The following is a 24,377-nucleotide window of genomic DNA, read 5'->3' on the forward strand; positions in this document are numbered from 1 at the left end:
GAGGGAAGATTGTACTCAGTAAAATTTGACAGACGAACTTCGCAAAGTCGTCTTATCGAAAAGATATTTTTTGAAACAGTCGACGAGTTTTGTTCCACATTATTTAGCAAGAACTCATGCAGTGCGTGCACACGGCTGATTTGCTCTCTTTAAAATAATTATTCATTAATGACAACGCTAAAGATGTTCTTCGTTTTGTTTCTGATGGCCTTTACGTTGAAAGGTAGGTCTGTTTATAATTTCTACCAACGTTTATTCATTTTTAACAGTCGTCCGAAAATGACACCTTGCGAAGCAATCACCCATGAAATGTGTTTATAAAGTCAATAATAAGATTAATATTAATTTCATGAATAATAATTAAATACCCTACTAACAGACTATTGTCATGTCATTTTTTTTATCTCACCGCACGGGTGGTTGAGGTACGGTAAAAGTGGCGGGATTGTGACCGTCTTGATCGTGATATGTAATACTATTGGGGGTTACATAGGGTGGCCCTGGTTGGGAGCTACGTAATTTTCAATTTAATCTTCACACTTCAAATATGGAAATAGAATTAGATGTAGGCCTAACAGTATTAGAGTGAACAATTAGTAGAAAAGAAATTAATTTGGACCTTAAATATCCTTTTTGGTAGTTTTTTTGGAGAGTGTTTACTTTTCAAAGATATTTGTTATGTGCGTCACATTGTGAATTTACTGTATTACTATTATTTATTTTGTTGGATTTCATCCAATTGTAGAAAATGTTTTGAACCCGGATTTTTGGTAGTTTGATAAATAATTTTTACTACCAGGTATAAACATTTAATGTCATTGAACCGGGCACTACCTGGTATAAAAAAAATGATTTCACTTTTAGGTAATCATTCTTTTTCACTGAAATGTATGCATTTTTATAGCTTTTCTTTTTCACTGAAATGTATGCATTTTTATAGCTTTCAACTTGTTGCTGACAAATGTTGATCTTGTACATTTAATTTCATTATATTCAATGGAAAGAATTCACTTTTGAACATTGTGTTCATATGTATCTTCACTATCCAGTGTGAAAAAAATGTGTAGAATAAATAGCTTTTTTATAGTGAATGAAAAAGGAAAATCATAGGCCTACATGCCAGGTCAAATGACCCCAAAATTATGCAAATTACTGTGGTTTTGGTTCAAAAGTTTCTTATCTAACCATTATTTGATTTTAATGATTTGTTTGAATATATTTGAAACACATTTCTAACATGTTTTAAAAGTTACATCTCCCTGGTTAAACAAAAGTTTGAAGGGCCTACAATCAATGTCAAATTGAACTTGAAATAGTAGAAGCACAATTAACACAGTTAATGGTTCATTGATAATTGACCAATTGATTGATAAACATGCTTATTCAGATTGTTGAGTTTGTTTACATTATTCAACATATTTCTTAGGGATGTTTGAAGTCACCTGTGATTTAGTGCCACCTGGTTTATTCATTTCCAACATTTAATCTGCTGCCCTCTATAGTTAAAACAAACTGAAACTTTTTTTTAGATAAGCAGAATAGTGATTTTCTATTATCAGTATTACTATTAGTTCCTCAATATTTTAGTACATATTAATATGTGATCGATGAGCTAACACCAATTATCCAGTGAAAATTTGTTAACCTTTTCAAAAGTATGTAAGACACTCCTTACTTTAAATTGCAAACTTGCAAAATAATTGTCTGGCCATGTACAGCACCTGTTAAATCCATTTATATTAATATGAATAATATCTTTATCTGATAATTACTGTAGCTGAGCCGGTTTTTTTAAACATTTATATTACAAATAGTTGTCATAAACAAATGCATTTCAGGTGAAAATAATTTAGTTTAGGCCTACATTATTTGACTCTAAGTTGAGTAGAATAAAATAATTATAACCTCCTTTTTGAAGTCTTATGGTATTTTAATTTTCTATGATATAAACATTTCTGGAAAAAAGTAAACAATTCCACTTTCCCCTTCATGGTTCATTACACTTTGTACCCATGTGGTGACTGCTTAATTTGTTAAACACGCTGTTTGCTATTAAAGTAGTAAAGAATCATCAACAAGGGCTCATTGATTTGTACATAACCAATGATTTGATTTGACATGAACTTTGACCTGGTAAAGTTTTACCATTGATAGAGCAAAAAGAAAAATACATTTTAGAATGATCTCAAATGGTTTCAAACTTCTAGATCCACACAGGTTTGTTTTTACTTATTCAGAGAGAATAATCAGCAAGGTTTCCACATCCATTGATTTGTACATAATGATTTGAAGTGAACTTGGATATAAGGTTGTGCCGTCATTGATAGAGTAAAAAGGAATGACATTTAGAATGATCTCTATTGATTCACAAGATTTGTTTCTGTTTATGGTTTCCAAAATATAAAAGAAAAATTACCATTGTGTTTTAGTGAAGATAGTGAACTAATTTTATCATAATTTTAAGGGTTCATTTCAAGATTGTTTGTGTTTCTATTTCATCTCTTTATTGACCTGTTTTTCTTATTCTGATTTTTCTTGATATTTTGATGATAACGATGATGAATAAAGAATATTTGATTTGATTTTAATTCTATGAACATGTGCGGTTTTGTGTTAATATTTTCCTCTCCCATCTGTATATTTGTGAAAGAAAAATATTTTTTTCTTTATTTATAAAACCTATGTTGGCTTCAGGATGCACATTCATGATGCAAGAAGTAAATAAAACAAAAAGGGGAACATTTACATTTTAATGCCACTTTAAATATAGATTTTACTTTGGTAAATAAACTAAATCTCAGATGATGAAATACTGTAGCAATTTAATTTTACTCGGCTTTAATATTTTAAAAATTTTATTTATTAAACTTTATCACTGCACATAACAAAGGCAGCGAAAAGAAAGAGATGAACAGGTGACAAGCACCTCTATCCACATCCCCCTTAAAATACACATAACAGTAACAAATAGAATATATAAATGCACAAGGTAAATATGAATATGATACAAACATGCCTACTGAACTATTGATGCCTGCAACGGGAACATCGGCAACGTGATATCTACGTGCATGTATTATTGAGGTCAAAATTGTTTTTAAAGTTTTCACCGTAAAATTTACAAACAGGCTTATTGAAAAGTAAATGAGAATTGTTAGACCTAATAGTTAGGTTGTAGGCTATTTCTTTTTATCCTTTTGTATTACTGTATTGTATTGATTTTGAAACTGATTGAAATGGTTCTGAATAAACTTGAAACATTGATTGATGATTGTTCATAAATATTTTCTTGAAATTGGTAATTAATCTGTAATTGTAAGACTGTCTGAGAATATTGTCCTAAATACTGTTATTTCTCTGCTATTGCTGTCTAAAATTATGGCAACTGTGGAATAGAAGTGTGCCAAAAGAACATGTTTCGGTGTCATTACACCTAAATGCATGTTCCTACAATTTCTTGCAGGTCATGCATGCAAATGTACATGTCTCACTGGACACAGTTAACTTATGATGATTTACTAGTTATTAACCTATTGCTAACAGGTTTATGATTATATCTTCACTTTACAACTGAGATTATTATAGAATGTCAGCAGAGAAAGATTCCCTATTCTCCACCCACGCAAGTGTTTATATGGTCAGATATTGTATGAGCTTTAATACAAGATATGGAAGTGGTCAAACGGTCAATTCAGCCCCCAAGAGAGCTTTTCATTTCAACATGCTAAGCACGTTCTCACTGATATATTATTAGGATTCCCACAAGTGTAAAATCAAACAATTTGTGACTTTGATTTTCGAATGAATTATACAATATAAAATTACATAATTTAAAAATTCATATATATAATTTAGAAAATTCAGAGTTTTAGCACATAATAGTTTAAGACAAACATTTTCAAAACCTTGTATCGCCACAAAACATAATTTTCCATGAGGACACAAAATCACTTTTTATTTTATCATTACATTTTTTTTTTGTATTTATCATTTGTGTGAAATTGGAAAATACCGCAGGTTTTAATAAAATGCTATTTCTGTACAATGAGTATTATAAAAATTTTATTTACTTGCTTGGCAAGGAAGGACTGTACCAAATATATTATTTTGTATTATATAAGTGTATATTGCTTGCTTGATTGGTTTATCTTGTATTAGGCCTATCATTTATTGAAACTGTCCTATAATTACAGATAGAGTATTCATATTTATAACCTGGGTTCTCTTTGTTAAATAGAATCAATCTTTCAACTCAATATTCATTATTTGTATAAAATGCAACTAATATATCTAATCTTACATTGAGAGAAAATCAATATAATACAACTTTAGTCTTCCATTTCAAGATTTTTTAATAATTTCAATGTGATATTAAGACATTTTAAAGACCATTATTGGTGGTATTTTCGAGCCTGATTATTATAAAGCTTATAGTATAAGAACAGCACTAGTTTCTCATATTAATAGTTATTTATATTTTTTATTAAAATTATTTCATAATATCACTTTATAATCTCTGTTGAATTTATGTAGGTCTACTGTTTGAACTTACCATTAGTATTTTTCTACGGTATTTGAAAGTATTATTACGGATGAAAAATCTAAACAAGCATGTATTCTTGTTGTTGGAGTAAGCATGAAGACCGAAGGTGACAGATCTCTGTTCAGTACACGTTTCATAAGCATTGTTGTTTTAAACGTCTTTGCTTCTTGCGTCAGAAATTTATATTTCAGTATTTAGAACAAGCATTGTCTTGTAACATGTGGTAATATGTCAATTTGCTTTATAATTGCTTGAGAGGTTCAGTGACATACATAAAGGCGTAGGAATGTAATACCTGAAAGGATTAAGTGTCCACATAAAGTAGCTAATAGCAGGCTAATTAATAGAAATGTCTTCGAATTCAATTGAATGTTGTTATATTTTGTAAAAGCTTATCAACATAAGACAGACATGTTTAATTTGGTAAATCTGGAGAATATGTATACAGAATTTGCACGGTAGAACCTCTCATTCAACGATATGTTTTAATGCTATGGCCAGCCCGTATTCAGGGGACACTTTCCAGTAAAACAACGATATGTTTTAACACCATGGCCAGCCCCTAGTCAGGGGACACTTTCCAGTGAAACAACAATATGTTTTAATGCTATGGCCAGCCCGTATTCTGGGGACACGTACCAGTGCAACAACAATATGTTTTAACGCCATGGCCAGTCCCTATTCAGGGGACACTTTCCAGTGAAACAACGATATGTTTTAACGCCATGGCCAGCCCCATTCAGGGGACACTTTCCAGTGAAACAATGATATGTTTTAACGCCATGGCCAGCCCCATTCAGGGGACACTTTCCAGTGAAACAACGATATGTTTTAACACCATGGCCAGCCCCCATTCAGGGGACACTTTCCAGTGAAACAACGATATGTTTTAACGCCATGGCCAGCCCCTATTCAGGGGACACTTTCCGGTGAAACAACGATATGTTTTAACACCATGGCCAGCCCCATTCAGGGGACACTTTCCAGTGAAACAATGATATGTTTTAACACCATGGCCAGCCCCATTCAGGGGACACTTTCCAGTGAAACAACGATATGTTTTAACGCCATGGCCAGCCCCATTCAGGGGACACTTTCCAGTGAAACAACAATATGTTTTAACGCCATGGCCAGCCCCATTCAGGGGACACTTTCCAGTGAAACAACGATATGTTTTAACACCATGGCCAGCCCCATTCAGGGGACACTTTCCAGTGAAACAACGATATGTTTTAACGCCATGGCCAGCCCCATTCAGGGGACACTTTCCAGTGAAACAACGATATGTTTTAACGCCATGGCCAGCCCCATTCAGGGGACACTTTCCAGTGAAACAACGATACGTTTTAATGCCATGGCCAGCCCCTATTCAGGGGACACTTTCCAGTGAAACAACGATATGTTTTAACGCCATGGCCAGCCCCTATTCAGGGGACACTTTCCAGTGAAACAACGATATGTTTTAACGCCATGGCCAGCCCGTATTCAGGGACACTTTCCAGTGCAACAACAATATGTTTTAATGCTATGGCCAGCCCCATTCATGGGACACTTTCCAGTGAAATAACGATATGTTTTAACGCCATGGCCAGCCCCATTCAGGGGACACTGTCCAGTGCAACAACGATATGTTTTAACGCCATGGCCAGCCCCTATTCAGGGGACACTTTCCAGTGAAACGATATGTTTTAACGCCATGGCCAGCCCCATTCAGGGGACACTTTCCAGTGAAACAACGATATGTTTTAATGCCATGGCCAGCCCCATTCAGGGGACACTTTCCATTGAAACAATGATATGTTTTAACGCCATGGCCAGCCCCATTCAGGGGACACTTTCCAGTGAAACAACGATATGTTTTAACGCCATGGCCAGCCCCATCCAGGGGACACTTTCCAGTGAAACAACGATATGTTTTAACGCCATGGCCAGCCCGTATTCAGGGACACTTTCCAGTGCAACAACAATATGTTTTAATGCTATGGCCAGCCCCATTCATGGGACACTTTCCAGTGAAATAACGATATGTTTTAACGCCATGGCCAGCCCCATTCAGGGGACACTTTCCAGTGAAACGACGATATGTTTTAACGCCATGGCCAGCCCCATTCAGGGGACACTTTCCAGTGAAACAACGATATGTTTTAACGCCATGGCCAGCCCCATTCAGGGGACACTTTCCAGTGAAACAACGATATGTTTTAACGCCATGGCCAGCCCCATTCAGAGGACACTTTCCGGTGAAACAACGATATGTTTTAACGCCATGGCCAGCCCCATTCAGGGGACACTTTCCAGTGAAACGACGATATGTTTTAACGCCATGGCCAGCCCCATTAAGGGAACACTTTCCAGTGAAACAACGATGTGTTTTAACGCCATGGCCAGCCCCATTCAGGGGACACTTTCCAGTGAAACAACGATGTGTTTTAACACCATGGCCAGCCCCATTCAGGGGACACTTTCCAGTGAAACAACGATATGTTTTAACGCCATGGCCAGCCCCATTCAGGGGACACTTTCCAGTGAAACAACGATATGTTTTAACGCCATGGCCAGCCCCATTCAGGGGACACTTTCCAGTGAAACAACGATATGTTTTAACGCCATGGCCAGCCCCATTCAGGGGACACTTTCCAGTGAAACAACGATATGTTTTAATGCTATCGCCAGCCACTATTCAGGGGACACTTTCCAGTGAAACAACGATATGTTTTAATGCTATCGCCAGCCACTATTCAGGGGACACTCTGTTGGTTCCCGGAAGTGTCTTTGCTATATATTACTGTACAGTAGAATCCGTCTTTTGGGACACCCACATTAAGAAGGAAAAAATATATGGTTTACCACTACAGCCAAACCCTATTCAGGGTAAACCACTTACTATTTTTGGGTCTCGAAAGTGAATTGTATTTTGTAATTGTATTTGGGAGAGTTAGTATGTTTTGGATGTTTTAACTAATCTTTTTTAAATATTTGGTCAGTAAAATAATTTAGTTAACAGGTGGCAGTTGTTTGTAATGACTTGTTTGTTAAACTAAATGGAAATTAAATCCTTCTATCTGACATTCTTGATGCATTGGTCATTTCTGTGGATCATTAAGTTCATAATGTAGATCTGTATCTTGACAAAAATCTATGTTGACAATTTTGTTTATGAAAATTAATATCTAATTTGCAATGATTTTACAACTTCCGAGAGTATTTAATTTAATGATTTCCTTCTGATTTGTTGAAATTTAAATGTAGAATTGAAAATAGTGATATTATTATTGTCTGTTTCCTGACAGCTACAGTATTCCTATCAAAATTGTTTTCTAATTGATTAAGTGATATTAACAATTTGAACATATTTACTTTGACTGCAATATTTCTTTGTTTTGTGTTTAAACATAACTGTACTAAAATCCAACCTACATATTATAGTTTTGTTTCTATAATGTTGTTAGCCATAGAAGACAACCCTTACTTTGGGGCATGCCATATAATATGGGTACCCCTCAACTATTACCCCGTATGAGATACGGGCCACGTCTTCACAGGGTTAATGTGAAGATAATATTTTTTAACAAATAGCCATTCCCTATTCAGGGGACAACTCTATTGTTGAGTCATGTAGCTGTCCCCTTAATAGGGGATCTACGGTAATGTATATTCTGGTTTTATTTTTAATCATAATTTATACACATAGATTCACCATAAAATCTTGCAAACAGTTGTTCGTTAATAGAGAAGCCAATATATTGAATGGCCTAATTGTCTCCAAATAGTTTGATTGAATTTAAAGACAGTGGATTTTATGAATTAGATATAAGGTGATCCATGGTTTTAGAGCTTTGTTACTATAGTAACTGGCCTATTTTGTTCATTAAATGCATATCAATCCAGTTCTAGTTTTGCAGATTTTAAACTCTTTCCACAGTGAGGCTGATGTCATGTGAATTGCGATTCCTGATTTGATGTTCAATGTATTCAACAGATGCCAATAACTTTTTAATAGATTAATATCTGAATGAAAATACAGATTTCTATATTTTACAAATAATTAGTCATATACAGTTGTAAATATAGACCAAAATCATCAAAAGCATTTGTTAATTTACTACTGAAATTATAATATCTGAGGACCGGATGTGTTTTAAAATGTATTGTAGAAAGTACTCGATTTTTGTATAAAAGACCTATAACACTTAAGCTTTCTCATGTTTGGTATAAAAATTACTTATGGTCCTCGTCTGTCATATGGATGATGGGGCAAACCTGGAAAATTTGTTCTTTACATTTTACAAAATTAATGTTTATATTTATATCAAATTGATTTGCTATGCTAAATAAATTCAATAATTTTTGTTGTTAAATATAAAAATACAGATTTGATTTGGAAAAAAGAAAAATATCCACACATCAATTGTTAATGTTAAGTAGAAAAACATAGAACAAGCAATAACTGTCATGTGTCAACTGAATGTATAATAACATTCAAGAATGATTCTGTGACATGACTATATAATGTAGCAAATGAAAGAATGTATGTAGGCCTTATGGCTAAATAGAACGCTAATCAATTAACAGTTATTCTATTGACTCTAATGTGTCAACTTGTGTAATTTATATAATGCGTTGTACAATCAATGAACTTGAATGTGTTGCATTACACTTTCTGTTTAAAAGGGGCATGTGGCGCAGTGTGTTGGACGCTCAACTACTGATCATGAGACCGAGGTTCGAATCTAACTCTCGCCGCATTGCTTGTATACTTAGGCAAGATACTTTACTTACGTTTGCCTCTCTCCACCCAGGTGTATAAATGGGAACCCGGTTAGATCAAGACACAACTTTGCGCTGATTACTAGCTGCATTATGGGAGTATGTTTCCATATGTGTTTGATAAAAAAAAATGACCGGGGTAATAATGTTCAGCGCTTAGATGTTTCACAACATTAGGCGCTATATAAATCAAGGATATTATTATTATTATTTATATTATTATTATTATTATTATTATTATACTGAAAAACGGGAAAAAATGTAGAGGTATTTGACAGGGGGGTGTGTCTAGAATTGTAATGAGGAAATAGAAACTGGTGGTACACCAAGCTCAATAATCCACCCTAAAAAATATTTTGCAAAATCTGTTATGGCTAAAATATAATTCCTTTGGGAAAATATTTCTTCAAGAATTATGAACTGTTAATCATAATTTCCATGACATATGGCCAATTTAAAAGGACTTTTTATAATGAACAAATCTTCCATTTCATCTGTTATCTTGACAATTTCAATTTAAACAGAAAATTAGTATTTCCCAAGTAAGATGGCCTAAATTGTAATCATTTCATGTACATCAATGATGTAATTGAAATAATGGTTTTTAAATTATGTTGTTTGATGAGCTTTTAGAATTACTGCAAATGTTCCATTTAACCTATTATTTCTATATCATATATATCATCTTTATTACATTAAAGATATATTTTTCTCTTGAAAAAAATTATTTTACATTTTTTAATAGGCCATATAAAATTATAACATTATAGTTATTCACTTTGACCATAAATTGGAAACAAATGTTTTACCTTATGTTATAAAACTTTAAAAAAGAAAAAAAAAATTAAAACAGCTCAATGGGTTTTTGGTTCAATTTGTTTATTTTGTCTTTTAAATTAAATAAAGTCCTATGGAGTATGTACATTGTAATACTTAGTCTAGGAACCTTTATCAGGTCAAAGCATGGAGGTATAAAATAAATTTATTTTATACCTCCATGGTCAAAGTTTGTGTGAATGTTCTCTGCTTTTCCCATAAAATGACTCAAATCAACATGATATCTATATCCTCTCAGTGGGGTACTCTTAACGTATTAATGTTAATCTGTTTAACTCAACCAAGCAAAATATAGAATGCATTTTGAATCTTCAAATTCAAAATAAGTTATTCCTCACTCCTCATGAATACTTCAATGGTTTAATACAGCCTTGACTAGTGTGGTCAAATCCATTACTGATCTACCTGCCAGAGGCATCAACAGCTTCTGTGCTTGATTTATTGCCTGTGTAATGGGTCGGATGCACTCAGATCATCAATGAACCTGAAACAACTCCTGGTCATTGGCTAGAAGTTCTTTGAAAAGATTTCTTTGTATAACATGTCATTGGCTTATATTCCTTGAAAATGAAAAGTTTATATTTCTTTGTACAATGACCAATATAATTTGACATTCCTTGAAAAGAGTTTTATTTTTTTTTGTATTGTATATAAGTTCATTGGATGAGTGAACATACCAGGTAGTGGGTCCTGTTTTTAACACCATCATCATCATCATTATCATCATCATCATATACTTCTTCATTATAGAAATATTCAAACAATAGATAAACTAGTTGTATTAATGGTAATGCTGATATCATACAACTTTGCCATTATAAACAATAATAAACATCTTTTTTAACATACCGTATTTATTACTTTTTTCCCAGCTTATATGAAGTACCCAAATATTTGAATTGTACTTTCAAATACACTACAAAGTTAGAAAGCTCTTAAACACATAGCATTAATAAATCATCTTTATTACATGTAAACTGAAATTTAAGTGCTTGATACATGATATATATTATTTACTATTAAAGATAGACTCGATAACTTATTGTAAAAGTGTTACACTTATTGTAAAAGCGTTACTTTGTGTAAAACCGTTGTGAGGTGATTTATAAACTGTCTCATATATTTTCCAATCTCTGAAGTGGTTTCACACGTCTTCTTGTTTGTGTTATGTGATTGGTTGGCATATTAATACCATGCGAAATGTAGGATGTTCAAGTGTAAATGGCTAGTTGTGATATTGTGAATATTGTCATTTCACCTTTATAAAAGATAGGTCAAATGATACCAAGTTATTATTAATATAAGTCATTTATATCTGGTGAATTTTATGGTGCGAGTTTCTGAAAAGTATTTTATTAAAGGGCATTTGAAACTTCTTTTTGAATGCATTGGCCTACTGTACCAAACATTGGGATGCATTCATCATGTTTTCGCGGCCATGTTTTGTTTGTAGGGTTATTCATAAGTTAGATCAATTGGAAAATTTCATTCAAAGATTTTACCAAAATAAATTATTATTATAATTATCTAATGACAACAAATTGATCAGCGAGATTATTATATAATAATAATGATAATACAGTAGTAATTTAGTTGAATTATTAAATACAGTCCAATTTCACTAAGTAAAAATTGAACATACAAGGCCTAGACTGTTCAATAATAGAGTACGGTATATTGACTCCATTGAATCCAGTGGCAGATTCAGGATGGAAGGCCTACAATTTAAGAATCATAGTGCTGAACTTAACCTAATGTCCTATCTTATGCATTGTAATAGGTCATTAAAAAGATTCATTCGGTTGGTATTCCAAATAAAATATAATAGTTAATACGTTAATACGTGTCACGTCTACACTTTGAGAAAGCCAACTGATAGTTGGCGAAACGTCAGGTAAATAAAATAATCGTTATTTACTATTACTATTACTATTACGGTTGAGATATAATTAACTATTATATTTCATTGTAATAGGATCTGCCTATAATACTGTTTTTAAAATATTCATATTTATTTGTATCCTCACTCAAAAACAAATTTGTTGTTCTTTCAGCATCAGCAGTTCAGCAATTTGCTAAGCAACCAGCAAGCATTCAAGTGGTTATAGGCTTAGAGAGGGTTGTGTTGGAATGTGTTGTAACAGACAAGATTGGAGAACTAATCTGGCTGAAAGATGGTCAAATTCTTGGATCAGATCTCGACCCAGGATTATCAGGTGTACCACGATATTCAATTGTTGGAGACATTAGTATTGGTGAATTTAATCTACAGGTTGGTGTGTCCAGAAAAAAAGATAAATATTGATACCCATACACAGTTGCGTAAGAACTATGAGCGCTCAATGGCTAAACCTAGGGGCCCCAGACTAAAGAGGCACAAGAAAATGCCACACCATACCTCAAACTTCTACTGATATATATTTTCAGTCCATTTTTTATATCTTTATGTAGGTTCGTACAAAACAAAATGTTTTTTAATCATCAATTTGTCTTCGTTTTCATTCTCACCACTCATATATTTATTTTTTTTTATGTATGTAAAATTAATGTTTATAATTCCATTTCTTTTCCACTACCATTACCCAAGAAAATATGTTTTGTAAATCTATGTTAAACTAAAACACCACCACTATCAATCTTTATGTACAAAGCCTATCCATACATTTATTTGTGAGTGTTTTTCTTTATTTAGATTGAGGATGTTGTGTTGGCAGATGATGGACATTATGAATGTCAGGTTCTTGCAGGAACTCAAGGAGAAACAACTCTGCGGTCATCTCCACTTGCCAAGTTAACTGTCATACGTAAGTCTTTGAGTATTATAAGTCATACATATCAGGCCTGTAGATTAAACTTGATTATAATCATAAATGAAATAAACAAATTTTTTAATGAGTGAAGAAATCTTTAAATTGAGATGAGGAAACCCAATTTGAGGAGGGAAGGAACTTGTACACAGAATAAATCAAAATTAAAGGGTTCATAATAAATAATAATAATAATTAAACCATACTCTCTCCATATGTTATGAGCTAATATATTTTTTGTTTGTCTCCAAATTCCAAATTCATAGACACTTCATGGTCCCTTTCCTCACCAGCCCACTCGGTATGTTATGGGCATTAGTAATTTTTATCTGTCTGTCCCCACATTCCAAATTCATAGAAATCACTAATAAATAAAATAAATATACAGTATATACATATATATGATGTACATATGTTGCTGGTCTCTCTCACACAAAGGCAATGCATATATGTCTACCTCAGTCATTGATGTTCTCAATTGAGAGCGGCTAACCAAACAAGAAAAAGAAGGTACAGTAGCAATACATTGTGAGACACATTGGTTGTGGGTGTACTGCGATATTATAAAAGTATCTATTAATAAATAGAAATTAGCTTACAATAGATGATTAGTACACAAATGGTATCTCTTTCAAATAGGATTATTCACCATTGCTTCAAGTGTTGTTTAATACTGTTTTATTTATCTCCGAATTGTTGCACCCTTAATTGACATAACAACCAGCTAGGTTTTATGCAGACAAAAGAACTCAAATAAAACAACACTTACCTTAAGCTTTAACTAATAGATTCATGAATGGAGCTTGAAAACAAATAATTCAAGGGTTTCTTAAACACTTTAAACCTCATACATATAACAGCGGGTGACTGATGTGACACATACATATAAAGTAAGTGGGTACTTTAAGTCACTTATAACCAGAACATTCAATGTAATACACATCAATCATGTTGTGTCATAGACGCACTTTTTGATGTAAGGATATAGAACTTCTGTCACATTTTTACAACGATTATATATGTATATTTTGCTCTTTCACACATAACACTATTTTGCAAAATACTTGTTAGTTGTAAACTAGCTTGAAGGCTCTGAATGATCAGTATAATGCTGTTATATTTTACACTATCTGTTAGTGTGAAACCGCAGTAAAAATTGTTTTTAAATTATTAATACATATTTGTTTTCATTTAATCATTCATAACATGGTTATTCCATTTCCATTCAAACAAAGGTTGTCAACCTCGTAGCTTATCTTCTTTCGGTGACATGCAAACTCTAGAAAAAAGTAGAGCTATTCTAAAAAATGTTAACCATGCCTTGTTCAGTGATTTCGCGCTCATGCCTCATGGCCGTCGCTTTCGGTGCCCGGCATGTAGAACAAACCGGAAAGGAAATTTGTTTTTGCCAGTGGCCATCCGACTCTTAAATTCTTGAACTTTGACTCTTGTTATATTGTACTGTGTATTGTGATATTTTGTAAGATTATTTTAATCCAGACCTTTTTATTTAAATTGCCCCGTGTGGGATGATTAAAGAATTTTGAATTGAATTGAATTTAAATTTGTATGTATACACTACGGTTTTCATTCTAGATGTAAAACAACAATTGTACCAAAACTTGGTTCTCATTTTTACTCAGGTTTTACAGGAATTGTTCCATATTTAGTGTTCTTGCCACATAAATATAAATTCCCGAAAATTAAGAGAAGTACCAAATTATACATACTAATACTAAAAAAAGGTCGAATACTATTGTACTTCGTCTATCCTATTGCCAAAATATAGCCTTTGATTGATCTTGGTCTATGTTTTTAATGTCTAGGCCTAACCTACCACTACTAAATAGTGTTATATTTAATGTATAATTCTGCTATACAATTTTTAATACCGGTTTTGGAGAAATCTTGCTGGTAAAACCTGCTTGGGGAGAACACTGCATCTTAGTCATGATCGAAGTAAACCAAAATGATTGACTTCGAATTGTTCATTTCATTAACACAAATTATTTTATACTTTAACATAAACTCATTGTATTTGAGTTTTGGTGGTTACATTTCTAAAACCTGATTAGTCATATTTGAGTAGAAGAATATATAATTTGGAATGTCCATATCTTTGTACCCTACCTAGAGTAGCTATAAATTTGATTTAATGACCTGTTCTTTAAAAAATCTTTCTTGTTTGAAAATCTCCTGTAACCCACATTTCTTTCACCTCATCATCAACATTAAACATCTTTTAATAATGCGGTTCACTAGGCATGCTTTCAGATCAAAGACAAGAGCTCCCTCGAGGTAATAGAGACTTGACATGGATCAAGTCAGGTACATAAGGCATAAGGATGCTTTATACTTTATATTACCTTTGGTAATTCTTATTTAGCATGGATATTAACAGACATATGTGAGGTGTCAGTAACAGAAATCTAATGAGAACTGTATGGATTGAAAGTCAAACAATGCAAGTACTGAGAGTTCAAATAGCTCAGATGAGAGATAATTAACTGCTGCGTTGATTGAGCAGAAGGGTCCAACACCATCACCCGTAAGCTGCATATCTGTGTCTGTTGGGATGTCGAAACAGGTTAGGATGATAAATTGAGAAATAATTACTGTTTGATGAAAGTTGAAGGATCTATCCCTTCTACAGTCACCTAAAGAAAATATATATATATTTTTTAATTACATGATTAGTTTTTCAGTACAGTTCTTTTAATTTTTTATAAACCTAGGAATGTAATTTGTAATCACCCACCCCTATACCTAATTCGTTACACCTGCTTTTCAAGGTGGAAAGGTGACTTAGAAGTCAACGCAACAACTAAATGGGGGCGGTGTTACTTAACTAGATAGCTACCGACATCAGAATAATTACTGTTGGGAATACTTTTAACTTAAGCAATTTCATGCAATATTTTCCATTAGTTAAAATTCTTGTTTTATAGGTTTTTGACAATTTCATTTATTTATCTATTCACATGGGACATGCAACTACATATGGTATTGTTTTTATACTATTTTGGACAAGAATTACCAGATTTTGTTCCATATATTTGATCCTTCTTTCTGGGTATTGCTGTATTCAGAAAATTTAAGATGGGAGACGCTGCGGATTATTATGGAGCTTTCGATTTCAAACAACTGACAACCAACCTGGGTCAATTGATGTGTCTTTTGGTCGTTTCCTGGACCTAGAAACTGTCAAACCTGCGTCGAGGTGGGAGCGAGGACACATTTCCCAATGTTTCTGCATGCGCACAATGAACTAACATAGTTGGTTGTCGATCGAAAGCTACCTGTTGAAGGAGGTGTAAGAAGCAAAAGACATTTAGAGTATAATATATTGTGCAGTAATATTTTTATATTTAAATTTTTTTATTATCATTATTGATCTATTTTCTTTTTTGTTTCATTTTTTGTGTTTGTATCATTTGTTCAGCCTGTTTTTAGTCACCTTCATTAAACAAAGTTTAATTAAAAAAAACAGAAATAAAAAACAGTATAAGGTAGAGTACTCAAGAGTATCTATAAATGTTTTATTGTCCTTAATGTCAGGTGTACCACACCTGCCTTATCCGCTGATTACCACCTTTACATAATAATTTTTAATGCAATAATTTTTCAGTAAATTTACAGTAAACAATAAAGAAAACAAGGCCATATACATGGCTACAGTTGCGTGCTCAAATTTGAGTTAGTGTTTACCGACCATCCGACCATCTGACCATCCGACCGACATAGTGAGCTGTAGAATCGCGTTGCACTCGACTAAAAAGAAAGAAAATCTTCTTCTTCTATTTTAAGGAGCAAACTTCATAGTTGAAGGCTACTGCTCCACTAAGGGTCCCATTGTGACATCGGCAGCCAACTACGGCGCCAATACGTCTGTCCACGACAGTGTGTGTGTATTAATTGTCTCGAACTTGGAATCTTCCGTTTGATATGGTGCATACCATTAGACCACTGAATACATTAGGAACAGTTTGCTTTATTGAATTCAATCTCTATTGAAACCAATCAATAAATCACTAACCTATTTTATACATCTGGGTTTATTAAAAACAATTAGGGTTAATTTAGTTGTGAACTATAATTCTGGGAACAGTCTTTACACTGGGGTGGTCCATGGGCCTTAACATTTATCCATTTTCAAATTGATTTTTAACCAGTGGTGGTATTCACCATTTATGAAATATTTTATTTATACTGGGTGTCCTCTTCAGTCAAAGACTGGTCTCCCAGAGGGCCCAGTTATAATCAATGGCTGTGAGGTACTAATACACCGGGTTAACCCCCTACATGCTCGAAGGATGTACTAGGTTCTTTAAAGTGCAAACAAGCTAGATGTGTACACTGGACCTACGGTTTATAGTCCTTATCCAAGAAGACTCGTTCTACCACCAGAACCATGGAGTGAGTGAGCCTCGAACCCCTGCCGATGTTATGGCTACGTAATTATGGTTCCACTGTCTTAACCGCTCGGCCACTCACTCACTTATAATTAAACTAATGTAGGCAAAATGTACTTTTTTTTTAAATCTCCAATGTAATAGAATGTCTATTTAAAGGGAATTTCTTTGATAATTATTCACTTAAGTGAATTTGTTAATATGGACACTTGAATAGGGTTTTATATTCACATCTCATTCACCAGAAATCAATGTGTTTTTTCTTTTTATATCTAGGTCCTCCAATATCAGTTTCAGTTGATAATTCACCCACACTGTCTGCTGTTGAAGGAAAGGCAATCTCCTTAACATGCAGAGGGCTCCAAGGTAATCCACCGGCCCAGATTACTTGGTACCGAGACGAACAAGTGGTAGGGGGCGCTGATTACAGTACAAAAGTATCACCAAATGATGCTAGTGGAAAACTCCATGATGCAAAGAGTGTGTTGACGATTACGCCAACCCTGAATGACGACGCAGCGATATATGTGTGTCATGTGATCAATGATGCTCTAAATGAACCTTATAAGGCAATCATTGATCTAGATGTTCAATGTAAGTCCATGATATATTCTTTTTGGGATTGATGAAAGATAGTGGTTAACATGCTTGCTTTACTCCCAAGGTTCAGTCCTGACCTTGTGTTCTAGTATCTGGGTGACATCCTAAACCTATTGTGCTGTAATTTATTCAGTTAAGAATAACTGGGACCCTCATTATTAGAAGCAAAAGCTTGTCTCGTGAGGGTTCCTACAATACATGATACATGAAAAAAAAAATTTTTTTAAGTTGTTAAAAAGCTAGCTTTTTGATGCATATGAAATGTTTTTTTTTTTTATAATTTGAATCAAAATAAAAAAAAATAAAAATTGATTTCTTTTGTAAATTACCCAGATGCCCCTGTCGTTTCTATTGAAATAAGTCATGAGACCATCAAAGAAAACATGCTTGTTACGTTCAACTGTGTTGCAACTGGCAACCCCAACGCAATGTCATATGCTTGGTATAGAAATGATGTCATTATGAGTGGTAAGTTCATTACAAAAACTTGATAAAAATTATATAGTACAATGTAACTTGTATTACATCTGTGTAAATGGATAATACATTAATTTTTCCTATAGGAATTACAAAAATTACAAAATGAATCCTTGATGACCTTAACAGTGCTGAGTTATCCTAACTTACAATTCCCTTCCGACTTGATACCATGGTGTTTTTTAATATTTTAGGTGCCACAGAAGCTCAACTTGAAAGAACAATGAGTAAAAATGACAATGGAGTAACATTCAAATGTGTTGCAACGAATGCTGTTGATAGTAGAGAGGCTACAGTCACCTTGAATGTTCATTGTAAGTGTTGTGGCTGGTACACATTTTCATTTTTTCTCATCCACTGTGAAACAAGGCCATATACATGGCTGCAGTAGCATGCTCAAATTTGAGTTGGTGTTTACCGACCGACCGACATAGTGAGTTGTAGAGTTGCGTTGCACGCAAATAAAAACACTTCTAAAATCATTTCAACCAGGAAAAGAATATAGTGTTTGCCCCAAGTTTGTATTTAATTTGTCTTTTTCATGTTTGTCTACCAGTCGACGTTTCAATTTTGTCTGAGCTTTTGTGTATGTCCCAAATGTGCCAATATATTTATCTTTTACTAATTTTAAGTCGAAACAGAACCTAGACTAATGTTTACTCAACCTAATTATTGTGTCTTGATAAATTCAATAAAATAAAATCTGAAAAACAAATTTTAGAAATTAATATTCCATTCCTATTAAACAATTTGTTCAATTACAACTCATCTATAAATGGAAACCTATAATAAATCGAGAATCGGAAATCAATGATAATTGGAAATTACTATGAAATAGAAATAAATTGGGGACAAATCCAAAACTTTCAATTCTTTAGTATCATTACCAATAGAGGGCAGTATACGACTTAATAGCTATGTCAAAGAATACCTAAGTTTGTTGCTAAAAGAATAATTTTTCTTTTAGTTGCTCCATTTTTCACGACCTATCCGGAAGACATATCTGTCGATTATGGAGAACAAGCAATTATTGAATGTGCTGCAGATGGGAATCCAAAGCCGACGATTAAGTGGACACGTCTTGGCTCTAGAGCCACTCTTAGCACTATGAACCGACTTCAGTTTGACAATGTTAAAGACGGTGATGTCGGTATATATATGTGTACAGCTTCTGTTACTGGGTTTGGTACTGAAGCTCACTACGCGAGAGTGGACATTAATGGTATCCCTATTATTGAAAGCAAGGATGTCCAGTGCGTAGAACCAGGTGACACGGCTCAAATAGACTGCTTCACAGACACTAAACCAGACCCGATGATGATTGAGTGGAACTGGAATGATGGAGAGGAACATCTGGAAACAGGCAAGTTACCTATCTGACAATAGACATTTTCAAACATGCATATAGTGTATATTAAATAGCTGTTTACACTAAGGTGCTGGATTGTTTCATAATAATTGGTACACTTGGTATAGCTCCGGACAAAACGAACAATTGCTGTACTGTTATATTTATCTGTAGCTATTATCTTGCTGTAGCTGCTAATAGACTCTTTGACTTTAGAAATAATTTCTAAATTACAGCTGCATAATTATTAAAAAACATTGAGGAATTTGGCAGTTAAGCGACTCCCTGTTGCAATCATAAAGATTTTCTGACTTTAAACCTCTCTTGTGTTTTAGGTTCAGCGTTTGAACGTTTTTCTGCTCAGAAGAGCACCACAAAGCGTGGTGTACGGAGCATACTTTACATTGAAGAAACTTCCGAGGAAGACTTCAGAGCATATAACTGCACAATATGGAATGAGAAAGGGTCATCATGGCTTATCATTACGCTTACACCTTGTGGTTAGTTTTTTCTTAAATTCAATTAACCTATGACCTGTATTTTGTGTGTGCATTTGTTATATGCTTAATCTATATTTTTAAAATTAATTTTATAATTAATTTTTTTTTTGTAGAAATGGACATGATCATATTTATAATAATTGGTGTAGTATCCAGCTCAGTCTTTATTTTAGTTGCAGCTGTTATAGTCATCATTTGTTTTAAGCGAAGATATAACAGTAAGTTCTCACTATGCAGTTTAAAGATGTATTGTCCCTTTGACTAATTCCAAAAAAATAAAAAATAACAGATTTCGAAAAAAGGTGGGTCATTTTGAAGTATCATAATAGTTATTAACTATCACCAAAAATTTGTCGAAAAAAAAATCATTTAACTGAAATACAGACGTTTTTTTGTTTAAAAAATAACTTTGACTTCCAGTCAAAGTTTTCGATCAAAACATATCCCATAATGAAACGCGCTTGTTTGGCTACTCTGTATGCATAATCATAAAACTTCCTCACGATCTGTGTGAAAATACCTTATCAACCGTGACGAGTTGTAAACAATCCTAATTAGCATATGCATAATGCGTACTCATGGTTTGAAATCTTTGTTTATTTTCGCTCACGACGATTTTCCAGACGAAATGTAATCAAACTAATTTACCTGTTAATTACGTAAACTTGTTGCTTTTGGCTTGAATTTTCGACTTAAAGTGAATAACTTTAATATTACTTTGATATGGCCAATTTAAATTTAGAATATTTTGACCTTCATTTTTTTGTGTTTCAAGGGACAATACATCTTTAAATTTTATTATTATGACAAACTTTCTGTAGAAACAAAAAGGAATTGTAATTTCTCTGGCGCCTAACTAACATTACAAATATACGTATTTGAATACTTTATAATGACAGAGTATAATTCCATGCTCCTAGTTTAGGCTAAATTTGGATTTCAAAAATATAATCCCACCTGCTAATTTCCTCAAATTTTATGTTTACTCAGTCATATATGATCTAGGGTCAGTGAGCATGTGGGTGGGCTGGAGGGCTAGAGTAGGACTAATAGCGTTTTTCTTTCACCAGTCTTGTTTGAAGAAATAAAGAAAGATTTGTCTAGAAATATTACAATTTTTCTCAACAGGACGGAAAAAATTAACATTGAATGAAGAAGAAGAAGTGGACGATGATGAAGATGATGAAAAGAAATCGGTGGAAATCATCAAACGACTCTCAGATTATGACCTCACTAAAGAAGAAAAAGAAGGCAAATACAGAGAGTACAATAATTACAAGAACTCGCCAGAGAGTACTCGCAGCAGTCACGACCGCTATGCAGTGCCAACCAAGATCATGCGCAAACGTTGGAACTCTTGGGACAGCTATGACCGACCACCGTCGCGTGGTGCACGTCAGAACTACGGGTCTTACTCACGTCGCCATAATGATTACGTGGATCCAGAATATTTACCATACAGAGTAATTTGTTTTTACTTTTATTATTGAGCAATTATTAAAAAATTATTTACCTTAATTATTTAGAAATTATTAAAAATTGTTTACCTTTATTATTTAGCAATTATTAAAAAATTATTTACCTTTATTATTTAGCAATTATTAAAAAATTATTTACTTTTATTATTTAGCAATTAATAAAAAATCATTTACCTTTATTATTTAGCAATTATCCAAAAATGTTTTTCCTTTTTTATTGAGCAATTATCCAAAAATTATTTACCTTTATTATTTAGCAATTATCCAAAAATGTTTTTCCTTTTTTATTGAGCAATTATCCAAAAATTATTTACCTTTATTATTGAGCAATTATCCAAAAATTATTTAACTTTATTATTTAGCAATTATCAAGGGTTGCGGTCCCTCCTTTTGACAGCTAAAATGAGTTTATAAACTACTTTTTAATTTATTTTTTTGACAGACTTAGAGTCCTCACGAGACAGGACACTAGTCCTTCTAGTTTGTGTCTCTAACAATATTTTGATTGGTACAATGGTAACAAAGAAATTTTTTTAAACTTTCTTATCAGGGAAGATCTCGACTTGATTATGCCGAAAGACCAAGAACCTTGCCACGCTACCGTGATGACGACAAAATACGCAACGCCGATTACCAACGGTATAGCGAGTATAGGAACAATAAATACAACAAGAAAGATGATGAATTAAAAGAAAGAGAATGGATTAAGAAGAGAGAAGATGATGTAGAAAGCGGACGTAAAGCTGAGCCAGATGATGTATCAAAACATTCAACGGAAAGTACACATGGTAACCTGGCAACTGATGTTTAACCCCTTTGTTTACTTTTATTACTTTCTTAAAATTAAATTGGGAATTTTAAACACGTTTTTCCCCTCAAATTCTAGCCAACAGCTGCGGTATAACAAAAATATCAGACAAAAAACATCCATTCAAAAGTCTCATAATTCTATATATTATTTTTTTCTAGCGTTAAAGTCGCCTAGTTTGTAGCATAAATCATGTAGCGTAATCATGGAGTCATGTAATAGACAACTCCTTGGGGATACTTTTGTAGAAATCCCATAATTCGATGCCGTATGGAACCAGCAAGTTTGTGATTGGTTCAAAGTAAGTTATTCAAGGCCGTAGCGAGAGGTTAAAAACAGACGAGGCAAAGATGCTTTAAATATAATTATTAATATAAAATATGACGATCTGTGCTGGGGAATTGGGGTGGGTGGTGAAAATTGAAAATTACAGACGAGGCAATTTAAGTACAGCGAACATTTTTTAATACTGTCCATTTACTATGTGAAGCTGTATCTTGTTGCGTCCATCTGATACAGAGTTAAAATTGTTGTATTCCTAACCATCGTGTACGTTGTACCTGTTGATGCTGATCTTGAACCTCATCTTTCTATAAGTCGCTTTCATTCGCGTTGGGGACGTATAAATATCTCGTGGTTTGTAAGTGACATAGGCGTATGTCAATTGTACAAAGTTTTCTTTCTCCAGCACAAGTATTATCATCTGACCTTAATGGTACATAGTTTGTAGCATAAGAATCTCATAATGCTAATCTCGCCTAACTAATCCTTCACAATGTGCCTTAAATTCAGTTGGTTGTAGATTTAGAATATGAACAATGCCAAATTACTACACGAAATGCGCCGAAAGCCTTGCAGAAATGAAAATCTAATTCAAGATGTGTTTTTTCCCCTTTAAATTTCGAAGTTTAGGCCTATAACGAGACTTCAGAAACAAATGGCCGTAATTACAACACATGTAAAAAAGATAACTCAAAATTTATTGTAAACAGTACATGTAGTATACTCAATCCTTTCATAAACTAAAGGTATAATTTGCATATATGCTAATTAATAACTATATCAATATATTTTGGCATAGTCAGTTTAAACCCTTTTTTAAACTAAACTATTTTTATACAACATTTTGTAACTCTGGCATTCCAACTTGTCGCATGTGTGATGAGTATTACTGCCTCTTTAGAAATAGATTTCAACTATACTAGATAACAAATATTACAGTATATAATATTAATGATATTAATATTGTATGTACAGCATGGAGGTAATTTTATACCTCCATGTGTACAGCGTGTGTCAGCAAACTACAGTACGTTTAGTATGCCTCAACAATTGTAGGCCTACATTACATCGAGCTTCCAATTTGTACATATTTTGTATATAGTGAGATTTTGTATCCTTTTATAATTACACTGATAGCTTACTTTTGAAATATATAGGTCAAAGTAATTGATGATTAATATTTTAATTCACTTGATTAATGCGTTTATTTCCTCAATCATTTGAGTAATCAAACAGTTGTATTTAACTAATTTATTCTATGATTAATTAAGATGTTATATTTTCTATACCAATACTAACCCTAACCTATTACCTTTGTTCTATTATATATTTACCCATATTATAATATTAATAGTATAGAAAAAAAAATCTCTTGTTGACTTTGAATGTCTCTCGAATTTGGATAATATTTTGTATTATTCAATCAGCGAAATTACCGTTAACATGTCAGAATAATGTTAAAAACAATTACTGCAATCAAGCAGCAACAATCTTATCAAACTATCGAAACGGTCAACA

General features: G+C 33.2%; 1 protein-coding gene across 1 annotated transcript; it reads left to right on the forward strand.

Moving 5' to 3' along the window:
* Positions 1-92: 92 nt before the first annotated feature.
* On the forward strand, positions 93-23,576 carry LOC144850079 (kin of IRRE-like protein 1). Its single transcript, XM_078707267.1, has 11 exons — positions 93-223; positions 12,202-12,419; positions 12,840-12,951; positions 17,643-17,960; positions 18,300-18,434; positions 18,638-18,757; positions 19,411-19,806; positions 20,127-20,291; positions 20,405-20,509; positions 21,420-21,754; positions 22,320-23,576. The coding sequence occupies exons 1-11, from the start codon at positions 169-171 to the stop codon at positions 22,578-22,580; spliced, it is 2,220 nt and encodes a 739-aa protein (XP_078563393.1). The 5' UTR covers positions 93-168; the 3' UTR covers positions 22,581-23,576.
* The last annotated feature ends 801 nt before the right edge of the window (positions 23,577-24,377 follow it).

This window comes from Antedon bifida, chromosome 8 (genome assembly GCF_963402885.1).
Source record: "Antedon bifida chromosome 8, ecAntBifi1.1, whole genome shotgun sequence".
NCBI lineage: Eukaryota > Metazoa > Echinodermata > Crinoidea > Comatulida > Antedonidae > Antedon > Antedon bifida.

What these genes read in the sequence shown, in the direction of transcription:
- LOC144850079 (XM_078707267.1), top strand. Translation starts at nt 169, where the DNA reads ATGACAACGCTAAAGATGTTCTTCGTTTTGTTTCTGATGGCCTTTACG. An exon ending in GATGGCCTTTACGTTGAAAG is followed by an intron (nt 224 to 12,201) that starts GTAGGTCTGTTT and finishes TTGTTCTTTCAG; the next exon opens with CATCAGCAGTTCAGCAATTT. An exon ending in TTGGTGAATTTAATCTACAG is followed by an intron (nt 12,420 to 12,839) that starts GTTGGTGTGTCC and finishes TTCTTTATTTAG; the next exon opens with ATTGAGGATGTTGTGTTGGC.